Here is a 22,593-nt window from a genome sequence, read left to right as displayed (position 1 = left end):
TTTCCTTCCAGGAGTAAGCGCAGCTTCGTGGAGGACGCGTTTGCCCTTTCTGAGCGCACATCAGCTGATGGTGCATGCGGGGAGGTGGCCTGGGCCAGGCCAGGTGGCTGGGGGAGCTGATTTAGGACTGGGAAGACACCCCCTCGTCCTCCTGCCCCCACCGCACAATGAGGGGACTGAGTACACTGCCATCCTTGTTGGCTGACCTTCTGGGGTGGGATGGGTGTGGTGAGGGGTGGTGAGTTCCAAGCTCTACGTTTTCATGTACTTTACCATGTGCCAGGTGCCGTGCTAAGTGTTTTACTTATCCGAATACTCAAATAGCCCTGAGGTTATTGCGCTGTTATGAGCCCCTTTTACAAATGAGGAAAGCTGTGTTCGGGGAGATTAAGTTCCAGGTATGCAGCTGGCCCCTATGGGCACTTAGGTATGAAAGTAGGTAAGCACCCCTTTCCTCAAGATATGTGGCCTCTGTCTCTCAGAAAACTGTCATGATGTTTGATTTTCTTAGAACAAGACCTTTCACTGCCTTGTGCTGCCACACTTGTTATAAATCCACAAACCTACACAGTCTACCGCATGTCCGTCTCCCCCTCAGATGTTGTGCCCTTGAGCTTTGCAAAACCTGCTTCCCATCCTGCTCCCCAGCCGCAAACACGCAGAAGTCTTCGAGCTGTTTCTCCTGGTGTTCGCCTCCAATTCTCTCCTCATCAATTTTGTTCATTATCTATGGACTTCCTCTTAAGAGAGACGAAGATTTAGCTCTCCCCATTTTCCCTTCACAACTCTTGTAATACATATATCACTGTTTTAACTTAATAAAGTATTTACTTTATTATGGCATAAAATTATAGTATATATATAAGGTAATATTATATTATATAAATATTATTCACTGAAAATTCAATCATGTACTTTAATTTCATTCTTTCCTGATCTCTGATTTTCTTAGAGTCTCTGATTCCTTTTGTTCCCCTTTTGCCCTGTTGTCGGCATCATACTGATGGCTAACATTTGAGCACTCACTGTGTGCCAAGCTCTGTTCCAGGTGCCTTGCAAGCATTCTCAAGTGACCCTCCTGGCAACTCCATGAAGTGCGTGCATTGTTATTATGTTACAGCCCAGGAAGTACAGACTCAGAGAGGTTAAATAAACTGGCTCATGATTCTGTCTAAAAGCTGGCAGAGGCAGGAGTTAAATCCAGATGGTCTGACCCTAGGCCCCATGCTCTTAATATTTTACTACATGTCTTTAATTATATTATATTGTATACTGTCTTTTTCCCCCCTGAAGTCCTCCCTTTTGGGGACCCTCCATCTTCCTGCTTCAACTTTGGACCTAGGTAGAAGCTGTTGTTTCCTGGAGCTCTGTTTTTTTTTGTTTGTTTGTTTAGTCCCTGGTTTTGCTGGTGTTTATCCTCCAAGCAGCTTCCTTAGAAAGGGGGCATACATTTTTTTACATCTTGGAAAGTCTTAAAACTCTTTATTCTGTCCTCTGACAGTGGTGCAATGTCTTCAAAATTCTAATTCTCTCTCATCTAGAATTTTACATACAGCCTAACTGTCTTGCCGCGTCCGGTTGTTTTTAGGGTGAGAAGTCTGATGTCATTCTGATTCCAGTTCTCTGATATGTGATTTTTTTTCTTTTAAATTTCAGGGAGCTTTTATAATCTTCTCTTTAATCCTCTGTTCTAAAATTGCATAATGTCTGTAGTATTTCTTTAATAAATTCCTTCCCTCTTTCTTTCATTTCTCCTCCTGAACTCCAGTTAATTAGATGTAGGACCAACTGGATCCACTGTCCCTCTTTCTTATCTTTTCTCTCCTAATGTATACATCTTCATCTTTCAGTTCTGTTTTCTGGAATATTATCTTAACCTTGTTTTCTAATCCCTATATTGGATTTTTAAATGTTAACATTCGTATTTGTAAAAGACCTCTCTTTTATTCTATGTTTGTTCTTTTTCCATAACACCCTCTTCTTTTTTAATGGATGGAACAGTCTTTCACAGTTTTCTGTGGTTACTAATGAGAACCTTTTTAAAAAACTTTCCTCTGTTTCTTGTTTTCTCTGTTTCTGCCACAATCATATTTCTGTTTATTTGTTCTGAGCTCCCCTTTTCATCTTGGGGGCTTTCTTTGAATACCTGGTGATCCTTTTTTTCTGTGCATATTTCAGAATAAGGCACAAAAACCTGGGTGGGTGGTTGAGACCTGTTGACTGCTTGGCTTTGTTGAGGATCAGATGGGGAGCTCCCAAGGGACCCCAAAGCCAGTGCATAGAACTGTTGTATTGTGGACTGCTCCATCTCTCCAGAAACAGATCTCTGATCTGCAGGGAGGGTGGGGAGGGAGGAGAGCCACAGCTTCGGATGGACTCCTCAGCCTTGCACTTCTGCTCCCCTCTTCCTCCACCTAGGGTCTCAGGGTCCACAGGCCTCTCTGGGGTTTTTCAGGGAAAGCTGGCTGTCACCAGAAAGACAAGGGAAGAGTCTTGGGGTTCAGCACACACTGACCGCAGCCTACGGCAAACAGAGGTCAGCCTGTGTTTTTCCGGGAGTGGATCGGCTCAGTCCTCGCCCAGGAAGGATGAGGAGTCACTGCATTTGCTGCTCTGCGTCCATCCAGCTTGGCTGCCTCTTCTCTGGTCTGCGTTCTCTTGACTTGGTGGGTGGAATGCCTCTCCCGTCCTCTGGGCAGGCGGCATGGCCCAAAAGGAATTGCCCATGGCTCTCGCTGTGCCCTCTAAATCGGGGAGTTGGAGAGAAGCCATGCACCAGCCCTCAGAGAACCCGTGTGCTCATAAACTCATGTCTTCTGGAGGCTGAGAAATGAAAGGGGCTCAAAGCTGGTTTTCCTGGCTGCTCCTTTTCATCAAAGAGGCCTAAGGACTTGTCCTGTCGGCATATTCTGAGCTTTCTCCCAGAGGGTCCCAGAGTTTACTTCTGGGAATTGTCAGGGCTTCCTGCCCTCTGCTCATTTGATTGTTCTGGGAAATCTGGGCTGCAGCCTCCTCCTTCCACAATTCTCCCGGTGGCCAGCCCAGCCTCCGGCTCCTGCTGAAGCCTCCTTTATTCATTCCTTCCATATAGTTGCTTTGAATACCTATGTGCCAGGCACGTTGGTGTGCTGGGGATCAAGGCAAGCCAAAGGGGCACTGTTCTGGCCTCAGGGGCCTTCAAGGTGGTTCTGTAACAGTGGATGACGCAGCAGACATGTTTGCAGTAAACCAGCTGCCTTGCAATTACTTGTCGCTTAAGGGAGACCTGGGGCAAATACTTTTGTAGTTTAAGTAATTAGCTTTTGATATAAATAGGTGTCTTGGACATTTATTTGTGTCCTTTGTGTTCATCTAGACTTTCAGGATATCTTTCCAGGCTTTATTAACCCAGGACTTGCCTGGATGCAGGCTGCTCTGAAACTCTCTAGAGCAGCGTTCATAATGAAGCCAAGGATTGGTGGGAACTGTCTCCCAGAGACAGCATCTGTCTCTTTAGACCGTGGGGACTTCCTTTCACAAAGATTATCGGCACCTATTGTAGGACAGACGTTGTGCTGGGTGTTAGGCTTCCAGAGATTTCTCTAGGAGGACGCTTCCCAAAGTTTGATCCAGGGAACAGTATTTCCACAGGGAAGTATTAAGCAGGAATTACGGGGGAAGAAGTAAGTCCCTACCCAGGTGCTGGTTTCTTTCTGTGACAGCTGAGGTCCTGCTGAGGGAGAAGCCCCAGGAGGGACTGGAGCCTGGTGTGTCCCAAATTTCTTTTTCCAAGGAGAGTTTATCTGTGTGTTTTAAATCACAGTAAATGTAACAGACCAGTGCCCTTTTGAGCATGCTCTGGGCCGTTCCATCAGTGACACCCAGTCTGTGCTCCCAGAAATGGGTCTGGATTTCTACATGGGCTGCTAAGGGCAGCTGTCCTGACAGAGGGTGAGTGGCGAGGGGTTTGTGGTCAAGCTGCACACTGTGTTTACCACTCACCTACAGCTTAAAACAGCAAAACGATCCCAAGGTGTTTTTAGATGTCAGAGTTCCAGGTCAAATTTATTCTCATAATTGCTTTTATTCAGAAGGAGGGCGTTTAGGGGTAGGCTAACACTCGCTTCCCTGGTGCCAGCCTTCACCAGAGCTGCGCTATCCTCAGGAGGTTGTGTGCCGGGGCCACCTTGCACAGAGTCCCTCTCTGGCCTTGTTTTCTCTCTGTGAGGGCCTGGATGCAAGTGCTGTCAGTGGACTGTTCCGCGGCAACCTTGGGCTCTGTGGTGCCCCCTCACACCCCACCTTAGTGTCAGCCTGAGCGTGTCCTTTTGTCTGGTATATTTATTGTGGCTTCTGTAAAAGTTTCATTTGAACCAAGTGTTTCTGAGGCTAAAATATTTGGAAACCGCAGGAAACGCAGGCCCCTTGCTCTCTAGGGCCTTACTGTGCCTGTTTCAGTTTAGAGGCTGAGTGCCTGACGTCTGTGTAGTCCTCCTTGGGGGAGAAGGGGGTCACTGGCAAATGGTCCCCAGAGGGATCTGCAAGGAACATGACCTGCGGGGACGATCCTTGGTGAGTAACCTAGGCCACTGTTCCTCACTTCTATTTTTAGGGATAAGTGACTAGTGACTGTTGGCCCCATGTGGGGAGGGACCTGCTGATTCACCCCAGAGCAGACTAAACACCTTTGGGGCATCAGCAAAGTAGGGGAACCAAAATTTTGTTTTTAATTTGCAGAAGCGTCAAATTTTTTCATCATGGCAAAATCAGAACTTTGTTGAATGGCCTCACATTTCCTTCTGTTTCGGTCTAGCTTCTTATTGTGAATTGGATGTGTATGTGATGGGTGGGGCCCATCTGCTTCTCAGGGCTTTGGACCTCTAAAGCCCTTACTCTGCCCTGGTATCCCGGAGGCCCCCTTGTAGAGTCCAGCTATCAGGACGTTACCTAAAGGATCCCTTTTCTTCTAACCTTTAGTTTCAGCTACACGAACTCTGCCTGCCCTGGGCAGATTCTTAAAATATTTGCCCATCAGCAGCCTCTCAGAGAGGAATGTTAAATGCTGCCGTGATGTCAAAGGGGCCCCCAAGGGGAAGGGCCTGGGCCAAGCCCAGCCTGTCACTCATGGCCATGGCAGAGTGGGAGATAAGCAAAGGCAACGGCTCGGAGAGAGTCTGGTCCTCTGGGCGCCCTGAACAACCCAGGTGGGCCTTAGCTAAGGAACAATGAACTTGCAGACACCGCTGCCCAAGTGAAAGCCAGAGGTCTGCGGCTCTTCCGATTCCTCACCCTCGGCGATCTTCACCAGGATGTCAGGAGCCCCCAAGGAGAGTTTGCCGGGGCTGCCGGGGCTGGGCAAGGCCTGCTTAACCACCATGGACCAAAAGCTTAACGTGCTGGACGAGAAGGTTGACAAACTCTTAAATTTCCAAGAAGACGTCATGGAGAAACTGCAAAGCGTGTACCAAGGCATGGGCCACCTGGAGCAAGGCCTGCACCGGCTGGAGGCCTCCCGTATTCTGGGCCCAGCTGGGGCCGACCGCACTCCCCCCGCTGACATGCAGGCTGGGTGGCCGGAGGTCCTGGAGCTGGTGAGGGCCGGGCGGCAGGATGTCGCCCAGCAGGGCGCCAGGCTAGAAGCCCTCTTCCGGATGGTGGTGGCTGTGGACAAAGCCATAGCTTTGTTGGGGGCCGTGCTCCAGAACTCGAAGGTGGTGGATTTCATCATGCAAGGCAGTGTCCCCTGGAGGAAGGGAAGTCTGGCCGACGGCCCTGCGGAGGTTGGTTCCTGCTGCCCTGCCCCGGTGCCCTTCTGGCTGGAAGGAAGGCTCGGGGCCCTGGTGGGGAGACAGACAGGAAGCTAGTCTTAGGAGAACTGGAGGGCTGTTGTGCCGTCTTGTGCCTCCTGCGTGACCTGTTGATGGGAACAAGGAGAGATGGAAGCTTAAAGACCATAGGTGGATTTCCAGACAGGGCAGGACAGGTGGATTTCTCCCAGGGAAAGGGAGAGGCAGTGCCTCTGTGGGGCCCTGGGCTGTGCAGGGAACCTAGAAGTGGGGGACAAATGAGCCATTAGGGAGAGGAGGGCAGTTACACTTCTTTGACATCCCAGGAACTTCTTTTCTCCTTACACCTGGGGTGGGAGAGAGGTGGGGAGCGCTCAGTTTACCCTGACAGAACCCCCTTCAGAAACCCAAACCCCCCTCCCTTCCTGTCCCCAGGCTTGTGCTCTGTCCCCGAGTGGGCGGAGTGTGCAGCTGCCTGTGGGGCGATGAGTGTTGACAGTGACCCACGGGGGACACAGGCGGGAGCCGGAGCCTGGGGGTGGAGTGCGGCATTTCTGGGAGCGGCTGTTCCCAAGGGTTGCATAATCGGATCCACTGGCTAATGGAAGCTTGGCTGGGGTGTGCGTGCGTGTGTGTGCGTGTGTGTGTGTGTGTGTGTGTGTGTGCGCGCGCGCGCGCGCGCAGAGGCAACACTGGGAACAGTGAGGGTAAGCCACCTAGCAACACTCAGATGGCCTGGAGCCACCCTTTCAGATCTCTGCAGCTTCCCCCCAGCATGGAGTCTGCGCTTAAACTCTGTCAGCGACTGAGGCTTTCAGGAGCAAGGCTGCAGGAGTTTGCCTTCCCTCCCCCTCCCCAGCCAGGCCAGAACTCGCTCTGCAGATCCCTTCCCCTCCCCGCCCAGCTGCTTCTCCAGAGCCGGCCCCTCCCACCGCAGCTCCCTGCTTTCTGCACCTCCCCTGAGAGTCAGGCCTGCAAGGGAGATGTGACCTTCTGCTCTTGACAATGATAACCAACCTCAGCTTTAAAACAGAAAATAAATCTAATTTATGCACATGGTAAAAAAACATTCTCCCTCCTACTGCATCCCCCCAGTCCCCGGGACAACCCTCCACCCCAGACAATCATAGGAACCAGTCTCCTGTGAAGCCTTCCAGATAGAGTCTGTTTATCTACAAGCACATTGGTATACACACCACCCTCTTTGTTTTGTTTTGTTTTAACTCAAATATTATTCACATTGTACTGGCCTGGATTTTTTTTTTAACTTAATATATTTGGGGCATTGTTTCATATTTATAGCTAGAAAGCTTCCTTGTTCTTGTTCTTTAAGTTGCAGAGAGCTCTATTTTTGAGGATGTGTCTTAATTTGTTAATCAGTCCCATATCATTGTTTGTTTATATTGTTTCTCATTCTTAGCTATTATAAATAATGATGTAGTGACTAACCATGGAAGTGTGAGTTTATCTATATGACACACTCCTAGAAGTGGCAATGCTAAGCCAAAGGGTAAATTTATACAATAAATGAAGCCAAACCAACCTTCAAAGAAGTTATTCTAATTCGATAACGTATGGGAATGCTTGTTGCCCCATTTTTGCTAACAAAGCATATTATCCAGTTTTTGACTCTTTGCCTGTCTGGCGGATGAAAACATCTTATTATGCATGTGTTTTTTAAAAAACATTTTAGTATAAAAAATGTCAAACATTTATAAAAATAGAGATTAGTACAATGAACCCTGTGAGCCCATAACTGGACTGATGCTTCCCACCCACTTCCCTCTTTCCAGATTATTTTGAGGAAAATCTGAGATAATGGATTATTTCTTCCATAAGCATTTCAGCATATATATCTAAAACATAAGGGTTCTTTTTTTAATTTTAATTAATCAACTAATTAATTTTTTTAGAGTAATCTTTTATTTATTTATTTTTATATTTTTTGGCTGTGTTGGGTCTTCGTTTCTGTGCGAGGGCTTTCTCTAATTGTGGCAAGCGGGGGTCACTCTTCATCGCGGTGCGCAGGCCTCTCACTATCGTGGCCTCTCTTGTTGCGGAGCACAGGCTCCAGACGCGCAGGCTCAGTAGTTGTGGCTCACGGGCCTAGTTGCTCCGCGGCATGTGGGATCTTCCCAGACCAGGGCTCGAACCCGTGTCCCCTGCATTGGCAGGCAGATTCTCAACCACTGCGCCACCAGGGAAGCCCAACATAAGGGCTCTTTTAAAAAACATTATCATGATCTAAAATGTGAATGGTAAGTTGATATTACCAGTCAGTGTTCAAATGTCCCTGATCGGCTTATGCCTTATTTACTTATTTTTATAATTTGTTTATTTGAGTTAAAATCCAAATAAGGCAATTGGTTATACGCCTCTTAAAGCTAACTTTTTTTTTAATTCTTAAAATTAAAAAAAAAATCTTTTTATTTTGAAAAATTTCAAACATAACCAAAAGTAGACAGAATGATATATCTCACTGTAGTTTTAATTTGCTCATACCCTTTCCCCTTTATTTCTTTTTTTGCCTTTTTCTTGATTTGTAAGAATTCTTCATATATTAGTGAAATTAACTGTCATACGTGTTGCAGATATTTAGGCATTTCTGGATAGGGTGAAGTCATGGAACTTTCTGTTTTCTGAGCTCTTGCCATAGTTCTTGCCTGTGATTGATCTGGCACGTGATTGATCTCTCTTCCGGTCTTTGTGTTTAATACACATGTCAGTAACTATGTACAGGGCTAGATCTAGTCTCCCAGTCAGGCTGTCAGCTCCCTGCTGACTGCGAGGCCTCTGCTTCCCTCTGTGTGCTGGCAGGGCTGGCCATTAGACAGCTGTGACCGAGCCCCAGCTATTTAACACACTGTCCACGCTGAAAGCAGTGCATTGTGGAGACTTTCTGGAGATCCTCTTTGTATTTCCTAGGAGAGTAGGGGCATAGCAATCTGTGGAATCGAATTCAGTCTTAGCACTGGCTGCCAGGACCTCGGGAAGCTCCTCCTCAGGTCTGGAGTGCCCAGTGGCACTTCGTTTGGTTGTAACAATGAATCAGATTATTACTGGAAGCCGCGTGCTCTCTCATGGACAGGGAAGGGCTCAGCCAGGATGCGCAGAATCACAGTCAAGCTGCTCAGAAGGCATCAGTCCTCCAGATGCCTAGGCGTTTGGGGTCTAGCCTTTTTCTTCTGGATGCATCGGACAAGACAGGAACCAAAAATTTGAGCCTTGAAGTCAAAACCCAGCTCTGCATGTGTGTGTGTGTGTGTGTGTGTGTGTGTGTGCGCGCGCACGCCTCTCTCCACCAAAGACAAAGGGCGGGAGAGGACAGTCTGAGCCCTACAAGGTCTACCAAAGGACAGTCTGTTCAAGTCTTTCTCTACTGGTGGGTGAAACAGGAGGCAGCCGTGATAATGCTTCCAGTTCCCCCAACTACGGGGGTGGCAGGACAGAGTCTGAAAAGAGACCAAAGGAGAGGTGTCTGCAGAGCAGGGCATCCGGGTCACATTGATGATGCTGGTGATAATCATGATGACAGCAGCTAGCAGTTATTTATTAAGTGTTTCCATGTGTTATGTTGTTACCATTAAGAGGGCAAAGCTTACTGTCCTGGAATCCCAAAGACATGAGCAGGAAACAGGACTGAGAGAAGTGGGCACAGCATAGGAAAACTGGTTCCAGTGGAACCAACCTGGAACCAAGCAGAACCCTGTGCCACACCCCACCCCCACTCCAGTACAAAGGCCCCTCCACGTCCCCTGCCTCTTGTTTGTAGAAAAGCTGAAGTCTCCCAGGCCTCCCCGAGTCACAAAAGAGCAGGCCAAAGCAGCTAATGATTAGGACAATAGAGTCACAGACTCAGTGTCTGATGCACATTCCTGAGTTGTTTTACAGACACTGTAACTGCCACCAGAGGGAAAAAGCTAACTACATGATGACCAGACTGCAGCCGTGACATAAGCTCCATCTTGAGCAGCACTGAATCTGTGGCTAGCAAAGTTTCAAGAACTGGCCTCAAGAGAATGGGATACCATTGCTCATAATTATCTATATCTTTGTGGGCATCAACATAATTGTAGCTTCTTCTGCCCGTATATGTAAATGGGCAACTACACTTGACAGCAAAGAGATGCTAGAGACCCATGCCGACATCTTCCACTCTAAGAATACGGCGCCCTACGTCAGCACGAAGTAGTTACAGAAGATGGACTTTTGCCCATAATCCCATAGAAACGGAATGATGCTCTGACAAGTGGGGATTTGTAAGCAGCTTTTGGCAGGAAAGAGCTCTCTGCAGGAGGCCCCTTTTGTCTTGTCACTAACCTTAAACCAGGCTCCCCCATGCTCTACTCATCTCTGGCCCAAGCGCAACTTTCAAATCTTTTGATCACACGATAACTTGCCTAACATGTCAGTTCTTTCTGTAGATTGAAGAAGTAGGAATGAAGAATAAGTAACTAACAGAACACCAGATCTCTTCCTTAGCTTCCCCTTCAGTAATCTCACAAACTGTGTGAACAAACTGTGAGCAAGATAGCATCGACAAGCCTGCACGACAAGCCTGCATACCCTGGGGGATGGCGATAACTCTGATTAACTGAGATTACCTCCCTCTTTCCCTTTAAAAACTTTCATGGCTGAGCAGATTCTTTGGAGGTGGTTTTTGGGGGACGCTGAGTCCACCATCTCCCCAGATTGCCAGCATTCTGATTAAAAGCAACTTTCCTTTCCACCAACATTTGCCTCTCTCAGCTATTGCATTTTGAGCAAAAAGCAGCTGGACCTGATTTGGTAACAAACGTAACCTCCATCCTTAGTGTCAGGGAGACATGCAAGAGAGGTGAGCACTATGGTGGGAATTGCTCCAGCTGATTTTTGCCACATGGGCCTGGAATTCCCAGATCTTCTGATTTTCTTTTTCAAGAGAAGCTGGGAACCTAGAATTTTTTCTAATCAGTTTTATTAAGGTATAATTTACATACAATAAACTGCACATACACACACTAAGTATGCAAATTTTAAGTATACAGTTCAACAAATGTATACACCCTAATAACCACCACCACAATCAAAATGTAGAACAATTCTATAACCCCAAAATGGAACTTAGAATTTTGATGTAAAAATCTCCTAGATTTAAAATGGTGATAACAAATTTAAAAATTTTAAATTCTATGCAAGCCAAAAATAATACGAGCTCTTTTTGGACTCTGGGCTCCCAGTTAGGGCCTCTGTGGCCAAGACAGGAGAAAGGGCCTTCAGTCTCTGGCCTGAGACCAGACCCACTTCTGTGACAAGTGCCAGGAGGAATCTTAGGGGCCATATCAGTCAAAGGCTCAGAAATACCAGGGGGACCCAGCAAGGGTCAGGCGACCTAAAAATATTTGCATTTGGAAATACTGAGTGCTCTGGACGATTTCAGGGACACGAGCATATGCACTGGACTGGTGTGGACCATTCAGTTCAGGAAGAGCTGCTGAGAGCCTCACTGGGTGGGCTCCGAGTGTCCTTACATGATCTGCTCTGTCTGTCTCAGACAGCACAAAATCATCCGAGCTATTGAGCACTTACCATGTGCTGGGAGCACTTCTCAGGAAATTCCACACATTAACTCCCCCAATCCTCCCGCTAGCTCTACGAGTAGATAATATTATTCTCCCCATTTTACAGATGAGGAAAGTGAGATGCAGAGAAGTTAAGGATCTTGGCCAAGTGGTGAAGGTGGGGTTTAAACCCAGCAAGTCTGGTTCAAGGGTCCAGTACTGCAAAGAGGCAACCTTGGGATCCACCCACCTAGCTCCCAAGCAGACATTATTAATTGATAGTGGCACTCTCCCTCTGCAAGCATGGATTTATCTGACCTCAGTATCCAACTCAAGCCAACACTGTAATAGCCATGACCGATTGATCTAAATTGACACCTTAAATTTATTTTCCACGTCTTGTCTAGTATTTTCAGGTCCGGTCTGTTTAGATCACCCTGTCAGGGGCTAGGTCTGCCCCTTACCTGCACTACGGTGACCCATTAGAAAGGACTTGGTGACCTTGGGAAAGCCTCAGCATCCTTATCTCTAAAATGACAATAGTAATATGTACCCTCTAGTATTACTCTGAGACTATGAGAAATAACCTAAGTTCTTCTATTTCAAGCACAAGGTAGGTGCTCAACAAATGTTTGTGGCCTGAACGATGAATTTGATGATGATGCTAGTTTTTATGGTTATTCTTTTAGAACAAAGAGCGAGTGGAAGAGAAAGGAGCAAAACCAAAGCACGCGCTGAGCACCAGAGGCGTGCAAGCCGAGCTCAGGGGGCCTTGGGAAGGTGAGTGGGGCCCCATTGGCTTTATCCCACATGCACACCTAATTTCAGAATAAAAATACCACCGCCACCACCACCACCACCACCACCATGATTACTGAAAAACTGTTGAAACTTGTTCTTCTTCCTCTTTTTTTTTTGCAGTTCTTTTTGTGCTTTATGCTTATTCCATTCTGTATTGCTGTTTATTTCACTTTGCTTTAGATTTTTATGGATTGCTTTTTTTAAAGTCTAATTTTCTTTTATAATCTTGCATAATATTTACATGGTTCCAAAGCCGAATTGACAAAATAAGGTATATTAAGAGAAGTCTAGCTTCTATGCATGTTCCCTGCATCCTATTTTCTCCCCTGCATATGTAACTATGTAAAAAAGTTTTTGTCTTATCTTTCCTTTGAGGTCCAGTCTCTTTAGACTACATTATAAGTGGTTATACACACACATGTACGTGCTCACGTACACACACATGTGTGTGCTCACATACACACAGCCTTCCTTCTTAGACAAACAGAAGCATACCACACACTTCTCCTCCTTGCTTTTCTCCACCGTATATCCTGAGATCACTCTGTAGCCGCATATGGAGATATTCGTTTCTCCTTTTTTATGCCTGAGCGGCCCTGGTGTAGTCAACCAATCCCCTCCTGATGGTCACTTGAGTTATTTCCAGTCTGCCTATTATAAACATGGTGCACTGAATGGCCTTCTACATATTTTTCAGGATACCTTTGGGATAAGTTCTTCTAAATAAGAGAGCACTTTTATGCCGCTTATTTTCCTATAGAGAGCCAGAAGGTGGACCTGCCAGAGGGGACAGTGGAGAGGTTGCCCCCCATCAGTGCTTCGGGGATAGGAGCTGACCTCCTTACCCAGGCAGAGGCCTCACCAGGGCAGGGAGACGGAGTTCGTGGCCCAGCCCAGGTACGCCCAGAGGCGGAAGCCAAAGCTCCTGCAGCATCCAGCGAGAACCCCAGGACGGGCCTGGAATCGTCTGTGGTGTCTGAAAGGGTCAGTGAGGCTCCCACTGGCCAGAAGGCTGCATCGGGTGCAGGACAAGGAATATCATTCAGTAGGCCTGACCCCCGGCCCTCGGAGGAGGGCATGAGGCTGACTCCAGCGCTGCCAGCCCAGGGCAAGGCAGCTCACGGTGGTGGAGAAACACCTCCAAGGTAAGGGATGTGCCTCCAAGCTGGGCAAGGGAAGGAATTAACTGCAGCTCCTGGGCTGGAGCCTGCCACGGGGCCAGCTGCTCCTGTTTGAGTGTCCACTGTGTGTGCAGCTCTGGCTAGCCTCGAGACGAGAAGACAGGAGAAGGCCGAGGCCCTGTTTTCGGGAGCTTAGAGCACTGGTTCTTACCTGGTACCCATTAGAATTACTGGAAGGAATTTTTTAGGTACAAATGCCCAGGGATTCTGATGTATTCAGTCTGGAGTGAGGCTCAAGCATCGTTTTTTTGTTTATTTGTTTGTTTTTAAAGCTCCCCAGGTGAGTCCCATGCGGAACAAGACTGAGAGCAATAGTAGTAGCTATAATAATACTTAAAAGTGTTCACTGAACACATCCCAGGTGCCAGTCATTGGCTGAGCATTTCACAGACATCATCTTGTTTTATTCTCACAGCCTCCCCAGGAGGCAAGTGTGGTTGGTGTCCCCGGTTTACTCATGATGAAACAGGGTCAGGTTGCCCAGGGCTACACAGCTAGGGATTCATAGAGTTGGAACCTGAATCCAGGTGTTTGTTCGTTTATTACGGAAGCATAGTTGATCTACAATATTATATTAGTTTCAGGTATACAGCATAAGGATCAGAAGTTTTATAGTTTATACTCCATTAAAAGTTATTATAAGATAATGACTATAATTCCCTGGGTTATACAATATATCCTTGTTGTTGATCTAGTTTATACATGGTAGGTGTACCCTAATGAGCAACTCCCCGCTTCACTCTCCCCACTGGTAACCAGTAGTTTGTTCTCTGTATCTATGAGTCTGTTTCTGTTTTGCTATATACCTTCATTTGTATTATTTTTTAGATTTCACATATAAGTGATATCATACAGTAATTCTTTCTCTGTCTGACTTATTTCACTGAGCATAATATTCTCTAGTTGTATCCATGTTGCTGCAAATGGCAGAATTTCATTCTTTTTTATGGCTGAGTAATATTCCATTACCTGTATATACCATATCTTGTTTATCCATTCATCTGTTGATGGGCATTTAGGTTGCTTCCATGTTCTGGCTATTGTAAATAGTGCTGCTATGAACATTGGGGCACAGGTATCTTTTTAAATAAATGATTTTGTTTTTTTCTGGTTATATACCCAAGATTGGAATTGCTGAGTCATATGGTAGTTCTGTTTTTAGTTTTTTGAGGTACCTCAATACTGTTTTTCATAGTCACTGCACCAATTTACATTCCCACCAACAGTGTACAAAAGGTTCCTTTTTCTCCACATCCTTGCCAACATTTGTTATTTTTAGTCTTTTTTTTTTGTGGCTGCGTTGGGTCTTTGTTGCTGCATTCAGGCTTTCTCTAGTTGTGGAGAGAGAGGGCTACTCTTTGTTGCAGTGCGCGGGCTTCTCATTGTGGTGGCTTCTCTTGTTGTGGAGCACAGGTGCTAGGCTTGCGGGCTTCAGTAGTTGCAACATGTGGGCTCAATAGTTGCGGCATGCGGGCCCTAGAGTGCGTGGGCTTCAGTAGTTGTGGCGCATGGGCTCAGTAGTTGTGGCTAGTGGGCTCTAGAGTGCAGGCTCAGTAGTTGTGGTGCACAGGCTTAGTTGCTCCGCAGCATGTGGGATCTTCCCAGACCAGGGATCGAACCCGTGTCCCGGGCATTGGCAGGTGGATTCTTAACCACTGTGCCACTGGGGAAGTCCCTATTTGTAGTCTTTTTGATGATAGCTGTTCTGACAGGTGTGAGGTGATATCTCACTGTTGTTTTGATTTGCATTTCTCTAATAATTAGCAATGTTGAGCATCTTTTCATGTGCTTTTTGGCCATCTGTATGTCTTCTTTGGAGAAATGTCTATTCAGGTCTTCTGCCCATTTTTTCATTGGGTTGTTTGTGTTTTTCATATTGAACTATATGGGCTGTTTATATATTTTGGATGTTAACCCCTTGTTGGTCATGTCATCTGCAAATATTTTCTCCCATTCAGTAGCTTGTCTTTTTATTTTTTCAATGTCTTTTCATTTTTTCATTTTTCTTTTGCTGTGCAAAAGCTTTTAAGTTTAATTAGGCCTTGTTTGTTTGTTTGCTTTTATTTCTTTTGACTTAGGAGACAGACACATACAAAAAAGTTGCTATGATTTACCTCATAGGCTGTTCTGACTGAACATTCTTTTCCAGGAGTTTTATGGTCTGGGGTCTTATATTTAGGTCTTTAATCCATTTTGGGTTTATTTTTTTATATGGTGTGAGAAAGTAGTCCAGTTTGATTCTTTTGCATGTAGCTGTTCAGTTTTCCCAACAGTGTTTATCAAAGAGGCTGTCTTTTCCCCGTTGTATATTCTTGCCTCCTTTGTCATAGATTAATTGACCATAGGTGCATGCATTTATTTCTGGACTCTCTGTTCTGTTCCATTGATCTATGTGTCTGTTTTTTGTGCCAGTGCCATTATGTTTTGATTACTGTGGCTTTGTAATATAGCCTGAAGTCTGGGAGGGTGATACCTCCAGCTTTGTTCTTTTTTATCAAGATTGCTTTGGCACTTTGAGGTCTTTTGTGGTTCCATATGAACTTTAGGATTATTTGTTCTCATTCTGTAAAAAATGTCATGGGTATTTTTATAAAGATTGCATTAAATCTGTAGATTGCTTTGGGTAGTATGGCCATTTTAACAATATTAATTCTTCCAATCCAAGAGCATGGAATATCTTTCCATTTCTTTGTATCATCTTCAATTTCCTTCATCAATGTTTTATAGTTTTCAGTATATAGGTCTTTCACCTCCTTTGTTAAGTTCCTTCCTAGGCATTTTTAAAATGTGATTTTAAAAGGGATTGTTTTTTACTTTCTCTTTCTGATAGTTCAACATTAGTGTATAGAAAAGCAACAGATTTCTGTATACTAATCTAGTGTCTTGCAATTTCATTTAATTTGTTTATTAGTTTTTATAGTTTACTTGCTTTATAGTTTTATGTTTTATTGTTTGTTTATTTGTTTTATAGTTTTCAGGTGGAGACTTTAGGGTTTTCTATTTAAAGTATCATGTCATCTGCAAATAGCGACAGTTTTACATCTTTCCTTCCAATCTGGATGCCTTTTATTTCTTTTTCTTGTCTGATTGCTGTGGGTAGGTCTTCCAATATTATGTTAAATACAAGTGGAAAGAGTGGGATCCTTGTCTTTTTCCTGAATTTAGAGGAAAGCCTTTTAGCTTTTCACCATTGAGTGTGATGTTAGCTGTGAGTTTGTCAGAAATGGCCTTTATTATGTTGAGATGTGTTCTCTCTATACCCACTTTGATGATAGTTTTTTATAATGAGTGGATGTTGAAGTTTGTCAAATGTTTTTTAGGCATCTATTGAGATGATCATGTGATTTTTATCCTTCCCTTTGTTAGTATGATGTATCACATTGATTGATTTGCAAATATTGAACCATCCTTGGGTCCCTGGAATAAATCCCACTTGATCATGGTGTACGATCATTTTTATATATTGTTGGATTTAGTTTGCTAATATTTTGTTGAGGATTTTTGCATCTATTTTCATCAAAGATACTGGCCTATAATTTGCTTTTGTTGTAGTGTCTTTTTCTGATTTTGGTATCAGGGTAATGGTGGCCTCATAGAATGCATTTGGGAGTGTTCCATCCTCTTCAAGTTTTTGGACTAGTTTGAGAAGGATAAGCACTAGTTCTTTTTTACAGAACACAAAAGAGAATTACCCTGTGAAGCTGTCCAACCCTGGACTTTTGTTTGCTGGGAGTTTTTTTTTTTAATTACAAATTCAGTTTCACTACTAGTGATCAGTCTGTTCAAATTGTCTGTTTGTTCTTGATTCAGTCTTGGCAGGTTGTATGTTTCTAGAAATTTGTTCTAGGTTGTCCAATTTGTTCACGTATAACTGTTCATAGTATCCTTTTATGATTTTTTGTAGTTCTGTGGTACTGGTTGTTATTTACCCTCTTTCATTTCTTTTCTTGTTTGTTTTTTAATTGAAGTATAGTTGATTTACAATGTTGTGTTACTTTCTGCTGTACAGCAAAGTGATTCAGTTATGCATATATATACAGCAAAGTGATTCAGTTATACATATATATACATTCTTTTTTAAAATATGCTTTTCCACTATGGTTTATCATAGGATAATGAATATAGTTCTCTGTGCTCTACAGTAGGACCTTGTCCTCTTTCATTTCTTATTTTGTTTATTTGGGTCCTCTCTCCTTTCTTCTTGATGAGTGTGGTTAAAGGTTTATCAATTTTGTTTGTCTTTTCAAAAAACCAGCTCTTGGTTTCATTGATCTTTTCTATTGTGTTTTGATCTCTATTTTATTTATTTCCTCTTTAATATTTATTTTTTCTTTCCTTCTGCTGACTTTGGGCCTTCTTTGTTCTTCTTTTTCTAATTTCTTTAGGTGGTAGTTTAGGTTGCTTGATGTTTTTCTTGTTTCTTGAGGAAAGCCTGTATTGCTATCAGCTTCCCTCTTAGAACTGCTTTTGCTGCATCCTATAGGTTTTGGAGTGTTGTGTTTCCATTTTCACTTGTCTCAAGGTATTTTCTGATTTCCTCTTTGATTTCATCATTGACCCATTGGTTTTTTAGTAGCATGTTGTTTAGTCTCCACGTGTCTGTTCTTGTTCCATTTTTCTTTCTGTAATTGATTTCTGATTTCATACCACTGTAGCTGGAAAAAATGCTTGATATAAGAATACACATTCAGGACTTCTCTGGTGGTGCAGTGGTTAAGAATCTGCCTGCCAATGCAGGGGACATGGGTTCGAGCCCTGGTCCGGGAAGATCCCACATGCCACTAAGCCCGTGTGCCACAACTACTGAGCTTGTGCTCTAGAGCCCGTGAGCCACAACTATTGAAATCCACGTGCCTAGAGCCTGTGCTCCGCAACAAGTGAAGCCACCACAATAAGAGAAGCCACTGCAATGAGAAGCTTGCGCACTGCAATGAAGAGTAGCCCTCACTTGCTGCAACTAGAGAAAGCCTGCACACAGCAACGAAGACCCAACACAGCCATAAATAAATAAATAAATGAATACGCATTCTTTTCAAGTACACATGGAATGTTCTCCAGGATAGATCACATGCTAGGCCACAAAACAATTCTCAAAAAATTTAAGAGGATGGATCTAGGTTTTTGGACTCCAGAATCTGTGCCCCTAACCACTGCACCATCCTGTTTCTTCAGGTCAGCATTTAGTTAAGTTCTAAATACTATGATGGGGAGAGAATGATGGGTGTTCAGAGGTGGGAGGTTGGTGTAGGATGAATCAATCCAAGGGCTTTCAGGAAGATTATGCTTGGAGCTATGGAAGTGGGACTGTGTCCTAACTCTCAGGACTCAGTCTCAGGACCTGCCCTCAGCAGACATGGTGCAGGAGAATGAAGAGCCAGAACTGCTGACTGTCAGGTCCTACCTAGCCCTGTGTTTTCCAGCAGTGTTCTCCAGGGGCAGTGCATCCTGACCCCAGGCAGCCCACTGAAGGGCACTCTGCTTCCTGGGCCTTTCTCTAAGGGGACTGGTGCCCTTCTGCACCTGCCCTTGGCTGTCCTGATCTATAACTGAGTCCCCCAAGGCCTGGCCCAGGGAGAGGAGCTGGAGTCTGTGTATGCTGTGGTGGCTGGCAGGGAAGCCCAGTCCTTTTTCTGCCTTTGTTCTGGAAGGAAATATGAGTCCCCAGGAGACCTAAACAGCTGGAGGGAGGGATTCCTGGCAGGCATGCTTGGATCCTGGCCAAGGCTCTAAATGTGGAATCTAGGGTGGGGATGAACTTTCCATGAACTTGTTAGGGGCCCTAAAAGGATTCTGGGTGAGGGGGAAATGTCTGTATGTCAGTTTCAACCCTGAGCTGAATTTCAGACACACCAGACTGGGCTCAGGAAGTGGGGCGATCACTGCCTACCCTCCCTCACCTAGCACATGGGTATATCTTGAGGAAAATGGATTTGAACTTGAGCGTTGGCTGTGATTGGCAGTGGCTGCCTGTGTAGAGGATCCTTGGGCCCTTGCTGGACTTGGTGGAACAGAGTGCTGCAATCAATTAGCAATGCCTGCCCTGGGTGTGCTGCGCAGGAAGTGGGGAAGCCTTAGACACTCAGAGCGGCATGGGAATGCATGGCAGTGCCTTGGGGTCATCCCATGCCCCCAGGTATGAAGACCAAGGGGAACTCAATGACTGTTGCCCTTCTTAGCTGGCTACCTGGCTACCTGGATATTCTTCCAGAAACTGGCTTCCTGCAGTTTCCCATGTCCCTTGGTTAAGACAAGGGCTGAGCTGGGCTTGGATGCCACCCTTCCCATCCTACCCTGTCATCACCAACCCATACTCGCTCCTGAGGGAGTGTCAGGGGACTTTTGCTGCCTCCCACCCAAGGCTTAGCTGTGAACAGGCTGCTGAACCAGGTGCATTCAGAAGTAGGCACTGCTCTCAGAGGACCTGCAGCAACTCAGAGAAGGGGCCTGGGCCTCCAGCTGCTAGGGAAAGCCTTAATTTTTTAAAAAAATATGGTTAAAAACTCATAACATAAAATTTACCATCTTAACCATTTTTAAGTGTATAGTGTAGTAGTGTTAAGTATATTCATATTGCTGTGACACAGATCTCCAGAACTTTTTTGTCTTGTAAATCTGAAACTCTGTTACCATCAAACACCTCCCCCCCAGATCATGGTAACCACCTTTCTACTTTCTGTCTCTATGAATTTGACTATTGTAGGTCCTTCATATAATTCATTCATTCATATATGTGGAATCAGTCTTTCTGTCACTGGCTTATTTCACTTAGCATAAAGTCCTCGAGGTTCATCCAGGTCAGAACTTCCTTCCTTTTTAAGGATGAATGATATTCCATTGTATGTATATGCTACATTTTTTTATCCATTCATCCATCACTGGACACTTGGGTTGCTTCCACACTTGGCTGTTGTGAATAATGCTGCTGTGAGCATGGCGGTGCAAACCTCTTTGAGATTCTGCTTTCAATTCTTTTGGATATATTTCCAGAAGTGGGATTGCTGGATCATATGGTAGTTCTATTTTTACATATTTTAGGAACCGCCATACTGATTTCCACAGTGGCTGCACCATTTTAGGCTTCACTGTTAGGACCTCCTGCATTTGTACTTTCATTTCTTAGTCGACTCTCAGTACGTCTGTGAGGTGTTACCGTCCCCGTTTGACAGAAGAAGTTGCTGAGGCTAGACTTGCCCAAACCCAGCCCTGTCCAGCAACCTGTGGCAGAACAACGGCCAGGATGGAGGCCGCCTGGCTCCCTCCTGAGACTCAGTCCACCCCAGACACTCACCCCCTCACCCCTGCACCAACACTCATAGACCTCGGCAGTGGGGTTGTGAAGGGCAGCCAGAGGGCAACTCTGAGAGGGAGGGTCTGAAGCTCCCAGGATCAGGGTCCTTCCCTCTGAATGTCAGGGCTTAGAAGGCCTTCCTGACCTCCAGCTGGCTTCCCAAACCACAATGCTGCTTGGTCTGGGTAACAAACATGGATGCAGTGGGCCCAGTGGCATGGCCCAGTGACATTGCCCAGTGGCGCAGGGGAGCCTGTAGGGAGGCAGAGAGTTTCCTCAGCTGTGTAAGCACGCAGGCCCAGCACAGCCAGGACTGTTTTATTCAGGAGAAACAGAAAGTCCAGACTCTTATGAGCAATTCCCTGATTTTACTAAAGTGTGTCTGATCTGAAGCTTCAGTGTGATGTTTGACTTGGTTCACCCTTCTCTTCATTTAATGGAAGGGAAACTGAGGCCCAAAAAGGGAGGGAAGAGCCCAGGTCTCCTGCTTCCCGGCCACATTCCTCCTGGGGCAGAAGCACATTTCCAAGGGGCCACAGAGACAGCTGGTGCCCACCTCCCCACTCCTCCCAACCCCCAGCCACCACAGGTTGCTTCAAGTCTTTCCTGGATGCTGGTCCAGTGGAATCCTGAGAGCTGGTGGCACCGTATGTCCCTGAAGCCAGTCTCTCCCCTGGTGTCCTGTCTGGGCAGAGAGGGACAGGGGATGGAATCTGCTGGTTTCGACCGCAAGCTAACTCTCACTATTATAACAACCCAAAGGGCCCTCTTTAACAGATGAGAAAACTGAAGCTAAGCGGCCATGGTCAGTGAATGGCAGCAGCAGGCATTTGAACCCAGGTCTGTTCTGACTCAAGTTCTTGCTTTTAACCTCAGGGCCACATTTCTCTCTGCCCCAGGATCTCCATCCATGTGCAGGAGACAGACACCCCTGGGGAGCTGCTTGTGACACGAGGCGGCAGCCTCAGAACCATGCCCCCTTCAGAGGCTCCAGCAGCTGCCCATCCAGGTGAGCAGGACTCACCTGGGCCCAGGTGCTGCCCCCAGGCCCCTGGGACTGAGTCAGGAAAACATATCCCAAAAGGAGCCGGGGTGTTTTCCCCACTGTGGAAGCGGAGCAGCGATTGCGGAGCAAAGGCCAAAGAGAAGCAGGGGTCTGGGCCCGAGCCCGCCATGGCACCAAGCAGGGCCTGGAGGGACAAGGGAGCCGATGCCAGGACCCCAGGCCCGCAGCAGGACACAGGCCCAGGAGCAGGGAGCCCTGAGCCTGGAAAAGACTGCACAGCCAGGGGCACGAGCAGAGCTGAAGCAGGAAGGAGGACACCCCCGGGAGCTGAGGCGGGCAGCCTGATTCTGGGTAAGTGAGGGCATTGCTGTGTGCCCCGAGGTGAGTGAGTTTGAAAGGCCTACTCTGGGGGGCCTCCCTGAAGCTTCCAGGGAGAGAGAATGTGGGTCTTGGGGAGTCCAAGACAGGGAACAGCCTTGCAGCACATCCCAGGGCTGGAGACCAAGGCATGGAGATGCAGCAGGCTGAGCTCATGTTGGCTCTAGCCATTGGAGAGGAGGGAACCCATGGGGCTCAACTCGGATTTCTCAAAGCCACCTGTCTGCCCGATACTATTGGTATCATTCTGGATTGAGACAGGGAAGGCTCCTGCTAAAAAGCAAATCCATTAACTGGTATATGTAACCCACTATCAGCCATTTGCACCCAGTGGGCTGACTGCCACCCAGGATCGGGAAGGGGCTGCTGACCTGCTTTCTGTCCCAATGGTGGTGGGAGGCGTCCTTGTGTTCCTGTGACCCAAAGGGCCTCAACTCCTCCAGCCCTTAGGTCCACACCCTCGTTGGTCTGAGCCCTCATCCCATATGGCTGCTGGAAGGCCACCATTTGCTGACTCCCTGTCCCAGAATTTCTGGAGGTCCCTGAGGAAGGGCTGAGGGTTCTGCAGGGTCCTGGTGCCCCTTGCCAGTTCTGGGCTCCACAGTTGCCCTGTGCTGAGCTCTGACTTCTCTGG

General features: G+C 46.2%; 1 protein-coding gene across 2 annotated transcripts in view; it reads left to right on the top strand.

Annotated features, from left to right (window-relative positions):
- Positions 1-22,593, top strand: part of MYLK3 (myosin light chain kinase 3) — a 67,987-nt gene that overhangs the window by 15,279 nt on the left and 30,115 nt on the right. Inside the window, exons 1-4 of one of the 2 annotated variants that reach the window (XM_082437700.1) lie at positions 3,413-5,759; positions 11,995-12,085; positions 12,867-13,251; positions 21,475-21,932. In XM_082437700.1, the coding sequence (XP_082293826.1) occupies positions 5,289-5,759; positions 11,995-12,085; positions 12,867-13,251; positions 21,475-21,932 (1,405 nt within the window). In that variant the 5' untranslated portion in view covers positions 3,413-5,288. Of the gene's footprint in view, positions 1-3,412; positions 5,760-11,994; positions 12,086-12,866; positions 13,252-21,474; positions 21,933-22,593 lie in introns of those variants that run through there. The other variant, XM_082437701.1, reaches the window with a different exon arrangement.

Source organism: Balaenoptera physalus, assembly GCF_965194825.1.
Source record: "Balaenoptera physalus genome assembly, chromosome: 19".
NCBI classification, from domain to species: Eukaryota; Metazoa; Chordata; class Mammalia; order Artiodactyla; family Balaenopteridae; genus Balaenoptera; species Balaenoptera physalus.
The sequence above is the reverse complement of the archived record's forward strand: the minus strand, read 5'-3'. Positions and strand labels throughout refer to the sequence as shown.